Genomic DNA, 10835 nt, shown 5'->3' on the forward strand with positions numbered 1-10835 from the left:
GTGCATTTTCACGTATGATTTCTTTGGCAATGTCAGGATTAACTTATGAAAAATGCCTTGTTTATTTAGACGATTTAATAGTTTTTGGTAGAAACTTACAGAACCACAACAAAAATTTAATTAATGTTTTTGACAGACTAAATAAGGTTAACCTGAAATTAAATCCCGAAAAATGTAAAGAAACAAATTTTATATCTCGGACATTTAGTAACTGCTGACGGAATTTTACCCTACCCCGAAAAAATTACGGTTGTAAAAAATTACCCAGTTCCCAAAAATATAGAAGTAAAGAGATTTGTGGCTTTTCTAAATTATTATCGGAAGTTCATTCCCAACTTTGCCGAGAAAGCACATGCGCTTAATAAACTTAGTAAGAACAATTTAACTTGAGTGTCGCCTCCATTATTACAGTACCCCGATTTATCACCAGAAAATGAATTTAGTTTAAAAACAGACACTTCAGGATACGCCGTAGGAGCAATTCTATCTAACAAGGACGCGTATTATAGTAGGACTTTGAATAAAGCCGAGCTTAATTACCCTATCATCGAAAAAGAATTATTAGCAATTGTATGGGGAGTAAAATACTACAGACCTTATTTATACCACAGACCTTTAATATACTTATTTGATATGAAAGATCCTTCTAGCCGTCTACTTAAATTCAGGTTGACATTGGAGGAGTATGATTTTAATATTGAGTACAGTGACTTACAAAGAAATGGACGACGGGTCTAATAAATAAAAATAAACAAAAACCACGAAAAAAATGTCCCAAGTCAACCTATTTAAACGTAGTGACATGTAAAGGAATATGAAAAAGCTAAAACGTTGAATTTAAATTGTAATGTCATCGCAGTACTGTCTAATTTTGCTTGCTTCGGTGTCAGTCGAACAAACGAAGACTAAAGCGTGAATGACGCTCTGTATACGATTTTAACGCCCTATAAGTTCGGACACTTTTTAGCGCGGACCCGACGTCCATATAATTGTAAGTCAATGATTGAGTATGTAAAAGGTAGCGAAAACACGGCGGCTGACGCTTTATCTAGAATACAGCTAACATCAGAAGAGTTGAAAGGAATGCATGAAAACTTAAACGTAATGACGCGCGCGCAATGGAATAAACAATTTAACTGTAGGGATTCTAAGGTCGATATAGTATCCAAGGACAAACGGCCTGATCAACCGAATGTAGTGGATATTTATAAAAAACCTTCGGAATCAGTAGAGTTGGTATTTATTACAGAAAATAATTTAAAGAAAATAAAAGGTAAAATATTGAAAAGTTCAAATAAAAACTAATGTTAAAAAATTTGTGTCTCGTTGCGTTAAATTTAAAAAACAAAAACATACAAACCATCACATTAAAGAACCGATGGTAATTACCACTACTGCCAATTCAGCCTTTGACAAAATATTTTTGGATCTTGTTGGACCCTTAGACAGAGACAACAATAACAATAGCTACGTCTTAACTATACAATGCGAATTAACAAAGTACGTCGGAGCTTACCCGTTGATTACTAAAAGCTCAAATGAGGTTGCAAAATCTTTCGTAAATAATTTCATATTAGTTTATGGTATACCAAATTGTATAGGTACAGACCGTGGAACGGAGTTCTTATCAGCAGTAATAGCCGAGGTATGTAAATTATTACAAATTTCACAAATGAAGTCGACAGCTTACCATCACCAAAGCATAGGAGCCTTGGAAAACACGCATAAAGGTCTAGGTAATTTTTTGAGAATACAAACAGATCCGGACTATTGGAGTGAGTTGCTGCCGTACTGGAACTTCTCATACAATACGTCAGTACACTCGTCTACGGGATACACTCCGTATGAACTTGTTTTTGGTAAGTTGTGCAGTTTACCTACTAATTTAACGAGCAACATTGTAGAACCGTTATACAGTCACGACAATTATGCATTGGAACTTAAATATCGGCTGCAACTATCTCAAAAAGAAGCAAGAGAAAATTTACTGAAAAGCAAACTGAACCGAAAATTAAATTTCGATAAGAACATGAACTCGGTTACCTACAAGCCAAAACATTTAATTTTGATACAAAATGAAACTGGTAACAAGCTCAGTAGTATCTATTCAGGTCCATATGAAGTAATACGAGACGCTTCATCTAATGTAGATGTACTTAAAAATAACAAGCTGATTACTGTACATAAGAATCGAACAAAACTATACAAACAACGACTGCGTTAAATGAAAAAATAAATAAATAAATAAATACATTTACTTATTTTGTATACATATTAAAATGTCTTTTTAAATGTATGTAATGTAAATGTATCTATGTTTACTAAGTTTAAAAAAAATGTATCAACAAGTTGTAAACGTATTTAGAAACAAACAGTAATATTATGATGTTTTATTAATATAATATAGTATTATTTAGTATTCTTTTGTATGTTAAAAAAAAGGTTGTACTACTTTTTTTATAGTTGCGAGGGAGGTGTGACGTAGTGAGTGTAGTGTACTTATTTAGTAGTAGTGTAATGTACTTAGAAAAAATATATACAATAAATATTCAGTCTTGTAACCGCATTCGTTGGTTTCATTCGTCTCTAATATCCCCGGCTACCACCGTCCCTACACAATCAATATCAAATGTTTTTTTTTGTGTTTTTAATCAGTATTTTTTTGTGATATTGATTTCACACTGCCAATGCGCTCGTTATCCTGAGACATGAATTTGACAAGTTTAATATGCTTGTAGTTTCACCTATGTCTCTCCATCTTTTACTAATAATTGTACTTTACGTTATCGAAACAAAACTAGAAATCCCAAAAAAACAAAAAATATAGTACATATTTTAGTTTATTTCTGATTTGAGTGAGAAGTGAAGCAAGTACCAATGGTGCTAGATACCAACGGGCAAGAGCAGGAGAAAACAGACTATTCAGTCATGAACTCTGCAGTTATGCAATATTGGTGTAGTATATATTATTCACGACATATAAATCGTTACGTCGTTGTTAAGGTTTATTAGTTCATTTACTTAAAAAAGTCAATTCGTAATGCGAATATGCTGCTGTATTTTTAGAATTAATATCTTATTCAGATCGCGTTACCAAAACCTCTAGATTCCTTTCCATGTCATTATCGTTATCTTGTCATGTCATATAATGGGTAATAATACACTCCCGAACACACAATTCGAGCTACTTTGCATTTTTATTCTTAAATAATATTGTTAACATCCAAGAAAAAGATTTCCTCGGTTTTACAAATTCAAATTTTCAGAAAGGAGTTAAAGTTTTTGAATTCATTATCTTGTTTAGTTTTTTTTTGGGAAAATAACGTTTAGTATACTTTTTGGCCAATCAAACATTATAGTATTTAATACTGAAAATGCAAGATGGCACGAATTGTCCCCGGGAGTTTAATATTCTAATAGATAGACTGCAATAATAATTAGGCTGAATGTCGATTCCATTTCAAAACTTTCTTATTCTTCTTGTTTGCAGAATTCCCTATTTTTCTTGTTTTCGTTTTGTTACTTTTCGTTTTTTAAGGATGAAATTACATTTATTTCACAGTTCTGAACAATTACGCGCACAAACATGTTCTTACAATTCTTTACACAAAATATTTTACAATTAAATATTTTTCCCGTGGACAAACTTGTGACCTTTGACCTACTCTCAAATCATAAATCGAAATTGAAATTAGGGCTACGTCACGACCGGAAGAATTATATTTTTGTATGCTAGATTCCAATTTCATGCATGTCCGATTCGGTTTGTAGATGGTGCAATTTTAGTAGATGCGAAAAAGACTTCACTCGCTTTACTCGCTACGCTTCAATTAATCAGACCTAGCTTCTTCGGCCAAGCGTCGAACAATTAACAACTCCCGAGGACACACGTATCGAGTATATTTTTGGGTAGGAAAATTACATTACATGAAAAAAATATTTAAAACAAGCGCAGCTATTTTACCCGATTTAACCTTCACAGGATTCGCGGAATAGCAAATTAATTTACTGCCACTTTTATTAACATGTTAGGTTTTCGCAAAGTAACGCTTGATTATTTAAATTTTATAGTGCACATGATATACTTTGAGAGAAATATATGTAGCTTTGTAAGATATATAAGTATGGACCTTACAAAGCTACGTTTAGGCCCTACAGACGTCTTTAGATAAACATAATAATAATACTGTGAAAACATCTAGGTATAAGAAGATTAAAATTAAAGCAGATTGTATGCTTCCTTTTCAAGGGTAACTTTACGTGTAGTGGTTTTTCAAAACAAATTTGACCAACTTGCACTTTTCTTTTCTTACATCCAGTGACGGGACGAACAAGTCGTGTGCCTGATGGTAAGCTACACGCCTGTCCATAACAGTTGCAGTACCACTCAGGGCTTTAAATCGCATAGATCTGAATGGTACTACCACTGCGCCCGTCACTCTGAGACATAAGTTGACAAGTCATAAGTGCCGTGCATGGGCAGAAACAGGTAAGGTGGCGGTACTTCCCTGGACGAACTCTTCCACGATGAGTTCTACTTCTGCTTAAAAACTTGTCGCAGGTCGACACGTCGGAATAATAGGTAAGTGTGCAAATACCATATAAAATGGGATGCATTAGACACTAAGTCACATACTACTGCTTTATTCTTAGACATGTCCAAGGCATTTGATTGCGTAAATCATAAAATAATTCTACAAGTGCTCAAGCACGTGGGGATACGTGGAATGGCATTGAAATGGTTTGGATCATATTTGAGTGATCGCACGCAGGTTACTGAAATCAGTTACTTTAACACGCGTAATAAAATGTAACAGTGTCCTGTCACTGCGCCTGTTACCCTGAGACATAAGTTGACAAGTCCCATATGCCTGTATTTTCACCAGCACCCTTCTTGTCCTTCAAAACAGGAACGAGCATTATTGCTTTGCGGCAGAAATAGATAAGATGGCAGTATATCCCTGGACGAGCTCTTTCACAACAAGCACTGCTGCTAATAAATATGTATATAACGATTGTGATAACCTAAGAACTCGATAAATTAATATCATTGTACGGACAGCGGCACATCAGACTACACATTTTTGTTAGAAAATCGCCTCCAATGCAACGGAACAAGATACGTCAATGTGTAGCTTGATGTGCTGGCGTGTGTACATACCCGTTTCGAAGCATCTAATGTACTCTTTCATTGCACATTTATTGGGAAACATTGTGTATGTCTTGTCTTCAAAATCGAATCCACACGCCAGTTCCACGTTGCCCTTGGGGCAAGCGTCTAAATTGCAATCTTGTCCACTTGTGAAAGAGAGAGCTGAAAAAGGGAGAAAAATAAAAAATATTGGTCTTAAATTTACGATAGGTTCATATTTGTAAATGACCTGCCAAATGAAACATATCGACAAATTCCAAGACCCCTTTCACTTTTTACGAGCTTAATTGTCAGATCCTTAATTAAAACATTAACAAATAAAGATCATACATCATCAGATTTTATTAAGCACGCCAAAGTTTAGAATATACCTAATAATTTCCTTAATATTTTCAAAATCACATTTTTAAACACCAAGTTTTTTGTTGAAACCAAGTTGAAAAAGAAATGAAACTTTTTTAAAACCAAAAACCGAAAACCAACGTTTCGGACCCTTTGCAGGTCCCATGGTCACGGCTGACTGATGTTGGATTGTTTGAAAAACAAATATACGCGATTTAGTTCGAAAAAAAAAATTTTTTCCACATTATTATAATGCCAAACAATAAATGACCGTTATTATTATAAACAGTAGTTAATACAAAACAAAGTAGAATATCCAAAATTTTTAATACCAAATAGTGTCAAAGCACTTTCTCTACACTGCCAAATCCACTCAATATTGCAATACATAATGACGTTAGTAAATTAAATATTCTTACTGGAAATCATTGCCACCAAAATGGACGCAGCATAATTCATGATCAAAGAAACATTTATTAATAAAATCGAAATAACATAAAAACGAATATTGACTCGGAAAGTTTATTACGAATTTTCAATTTAGATAAAAACATTGATGTTAATCAACCAATGGGATAACAGCATAAATGTAATTGGAATCGTTCAACGTTTCAACATTTCTTTTAGTTTTTTACTTTCAACAAAGAAGCAAGATTAATAAATGTGTGTAAGGAATAGATAACCGTCATTTAAAAATTGTAAGGCCAGTTTCTTAAGACTCACCAACAATCACTATTTATTTAAACTCCAAACAAAACTCAAAAAGTACAACATATCACATTGTAATTCCTTCACTCCAGATTGTTAATAGAAAAACCGTTGTCAAAATGTTCACTGCGAGAATGAAAGAAAAATAGTGATAGCTTTATTAATATTAAAAATATCACTGAAAAGCAGCATGAGTACTTTATAATTCCAGATTAGGTCAAATTCCTTCTATTAAAATTATAACAGTCTATGAGAAACGAAAAGAAAATTAGCATCCACAAAGACTGAAACGAATGAATGAAAAACATCTTCTTCTTCTTTTAAATGTTATGATATGACTCCATCGAAATAATCAATGATTTTGCCAATGTCAAGTAAAAATAACTATGTACAGTAGTTTAATATTATTATAAAAATTATACAAAAAAAAAATGGCGATTTCGCCAATGTCCTGTCTAGTCTGAGAATTATAATTCTCAGAAGTTCCATGTTTTCAATTTGTACTTATTTTTTGACAAGACGTCATTGTTTTTTTAAACTTCTTGTGACGGAAATTCTATAAGGACAAAATTATGAGAATACGAAATACTGATATTTATGTTGGAAATTTATATCAGTTTCAATATTAATGCTGCTCCCCTAGTATAGTATACATTAAATAGAGAAAACATAATTTATTTTTTTTACTTGGGTACTTATATAATGTATAATTGGAAAATTGTGAATTACGTACGAAAGTTCAAATGTCAAAGGCTAAAGCTCACCGTGCTGTTCCCTGTATCGACATTTTTTATTTTGGTTCCGTAAAAAAAATTAAAACTTTTTGCTAAATAAGGATGGCGAAAGTTGACCCAATTAATTATAAAATCAACGTAAAGTTGTACATGGACTTTGCTAGTTTAATTTTACATTTTAATTTATGCCTAGTTATCAATATATTTTGGTGTAGTTTTAGAAGTCGGCAAGAAAGAAATTGTAAAACAATTTTTATAAGAATAAATGCAAGAACACAACGCAATTGATTTAGTTCGACCATAGACTACGTAATGTTCTTGTTCGCACGTTTCATTTTAAGCATAATTGAATATTTTCCTAATTAAAATATTGGTTATTTTATAGTACATACATAACACATTATAGCTAATCAAATAATTAAACAGTATTGGCACAAAGTAATAAATAGAACACAATATGACAGAAATGTTCAGGTAATATTTAAATGAGCGTTATGTAAGTTAGCAAAGAAACGTTTTGACTTTTAGAGGATGGAAAAAATGACTAGAGACCTCTTGCCAATGTCAATGTCATATTGAGTTTGAGAACAATGTGACCATTTATGGCAGATTTCTGTCATTTGGCCTGATTCAATTTTTATTTTGCGACAAAACATGTTAACGTTTTATTAAATGTGGCAGAATTTGGCAGATTTGAGAATATTCAACAAGTTCTTTATTATTTTACAGAACAAACCGAAACCTTGTTGTTTTCTGCTACTACGAACAAACATCTGAAGCCAAATACAGGACAATGTTACAAACATAACTTACATCAACTTTACAACCCCAGCTTCTATAGGCTGTATTCAATTAGCTTTTTGGATGCTATGATAATGAATTAGAAATATGGATAGGTATCTAATGCACGTCGTCAAAACCACACGGGTCACAAAATACACGGGATGTCGCCGTCCTTCCTTACATTGACTTCAATTTATCAAGTAGTTTACTAGACAATTAGCACTGCCAAGATTTGAGTTTAACTATTGCTCAATGTAAACAAATAACAGGACAAAAAATATATATACGATATACGAAACGAAAGAAAAAGAAAAAATGTACATTAAAAACATAGTCAAAAAATTCAAACGTATGATAGAAATAAATTGCAATAAAACAAAATTAAAAACAAAACAAAATTAAATTAAAACGCATTATTTACATAAATAAAGGACACTAGGTATAAAAGTACTTTATGTGGTGCTGTATGCGATAACAAAAAAGTCACTAACTCTGTCTATCTTTACTATAATCACTATCAACACATTATACGTTCCACTGCTGTGTCGGGTTTTCTCTAAGGATAGCATTTAGACCAATTTCAGAGTGACTCAATACGGCTTAGGGATTTCACACGTGTTCAAACGTTGTGGACCGTTATCGAGTGCTACTAAACATTGAAACATGTAGTTATCTTAAAAATTAAAATGGTAAACTTTAATCTAGCCAAATTCAATACATAACATTTAATAACTAATGACGGCAGGTGTAAAGAACATTTTTTTTATCAATGCTCATTATTTAGGCTAGCTCTGCCGACGGTCTGCTCGCGTAATTAGAATTTAAATAGGTAAGTAAACAATAGGGTTATGTAGCGTTATTAGTTACCTAGCCAATTGTTACCAAAGTTATAAAATTTATGTTTACAAAGTACTTGTTGATACGAATGATTTATGAATAAAGTAATAAAGTTTTTGAATCCTATTAATGTTTACATAAGTAAGTAATGGCATATGAAAAGAAACAAAATCGTAGAATTTTATTTTATATGAAATTACTACATATCGCATGCAGCATCAATCCCGATTCTGAACTTAAATTGTTACTTGAGTTTGAATGTTTACAATCTTTCCTTTCAAATAAAAACAATCATTAGGGATGACGCAGTTTTATAAACAATTAAATAGTGGTAGATATTTTTTTCTACTGATTGAAAAAAAAATTAGTAAAAAAAAATGAAAACTTATTTTAGATATTTTTGATGATAATAATAACAATAATAATAGTAATAACGCACACACTCAATATAGCCCCGTACTAGGGAAACCCTGTGTCGCGGGTACCATGGACACACACATAAAAAAAAATAAAAATAAAATAAAATATCTTTATTTTCAGACTACAGGGTCCATAGATTGTTAGTAAACAGAAAAACCTTAATAACTATGTTACTACTACAATAATAATAATAATAAGAATACTTGCTAAAGGGTACACTGCTGTCGGCAGTCACCGAGCTGCACGAGTAGCGGTAGAGGATGTATTAATAATTATAACAAACTATAGTCCGTTTTTATTGAAGATGGAAAAATTTGACATTTGCAGGGTTGCCAGTTTTCGTAAAATTTTAAATAGTCATGTAGCTATTGTCGATAGATTTATCGATAGGCTGGAAAGATGATAATAGTTTCCAAAAAATGTATGAATTGTGAGACTTATAACATTCTAATGATTAGTAATTGCGTTATCGCCGTCTTTACTCTTATTTTGACGTTTGGCCCGCGAGTATCAAAATCAATTCGTAAAGTATCTACAGACGCACGTTCAAATTATTGCCCTATTGTAGACTATGTAGAATACCACCTGAACTCGTTTTTATTCATATACATTTTTAATAATGATAGTTGGATTTGATTATCTATACTGAATTAAAATGAAAAACCACAAAATTTCCCTTTTTGATTTTTAATAGATGTGATGAACTTACAAAAGTTGACAATTCAAATGTACTTAACAACGTACGTAACAATAACGTGAACTAACAAAAGAAACGTAATAAGCGCGAGCGCAAGTTAGCACATCCGAACAAGCCAAAGAGTGGTAGTCGAATGCGGCAAATTCAGCCGGCCCGCTGTGCCCGTGCGGCATTTTATTTATTTGTTTAAATTTTAGTAGCTACTTTTGTCTATAATAAGTAATATAATAACGACTCGCATATACCAATTACCAGCATAAGTAAAGATGACGTATATTTTTATTATACAGTTTTTTACGTTTTTCAATGTTAATTTATAATAAAAAAAATAAAAGCAATAGTAGCCCAGCAGTGGCACGAATAATGGGCCGATGATGATTCAAATTTAACAAGTTCGGACAATCATTGCGTAAGCATAACCAATATTCAGTCGATAATTCATTCATTCATTCATTCATATTTATCGACTGCAATCACTAGCTACTTGAGAACGGGCAACACTTTTGCGCAACGAATTGTCAAATTTTTCCATCTTCACTAAAAACGGACTATAGTGGAGTAATTTCACAAAAAAATAATTGAATATCAATTCAATAAAAATTTAATTAAGATGAGAACTGTCAACAGCAAAGCTCTAAGTGGCACTGCGACTGTTACGGACAGGCGTATCGCTTACCGCCAGGCGCAGTCACTTTGTATTATAAAAAGGAAAAGGAAAGTATTAACTTAAAGGTTACTTAAGGATTAATTAAAAAAAATATAATTTTTTTCTGCAAAATACAGTTTACAATAAATAAATGAGTCTCATTTAAAAACTTCATTGTGTCTTGAATACTTCAATGAGACGAATTTCAGTCGCAGATCTCCTTGATTGATAGCTTCGGTCTTTTATCATTTTGTTGCCTGAATGTACGAATCGTCAATCAAGTTACAAAGGAAAACAGGTTATCTTATCTCTCTTTTGCATATTAACAAACAGATTCTTATTTATGTTTGGATGTTTCTTCCGAGTTCTAAATGGTATTTTTATTAATATAATTATTTAAGGGATTTTTATTAACTTAATATTCAGTGATATGACCAAAATTGAACATAGCATAGAAATAAAAAAGACAATCTCGAAAAGAAAATATTTATATATCGTCGGTGTTTTGTAGAAGGC

General features: G+C 32.1%; 1 protein-coding gene across 1 annotated transcript in view; it reads right to left on the reverse strand.

Moving 5' to 3' along the window:
* LOC113231463 overlaps positions 1-6015 on the reverse strand; it is a 14028-nt gene extending 8013 nt beyond the window's left edge. The window contains exons 1-2 of the mRNA XM_026465790.1: positions 5914-6015; positions 5162-5314 (exon numbers count right to left, since the gene is read on the reverse strand). Coding sequence (XP_026321575.1) covers positions 5162-5314; positions 5914-5953 — 193 coding nt within the window. The 5' untranslated portion in view covers positions 5954-6015. The remainder of the gene's footprint in view (positions 1-5161; positions 5315-5913) is intronic.
* Between the last annotated feature and the right edge of the window lie 4820 nt (positions 6016-10835).

This window comes from Hyposmocoma kahamanoa, unplaced genomic scaffold, assembly GCF_003589595.1.
Source record: "Hyposmocoma kahamanoa isolate Upper Pololo Valley unplaced genomic scaffold, ASM358959v1 65, whole genome shotgun sequence".
Taxonomy (NCBI): Eukaryota; Metazoa; Arthropoda; class Insecta; order Lepidoptera; family Cosmopterigidae; genus Hyposmocoma; species Hyposmocoma kahamanoa.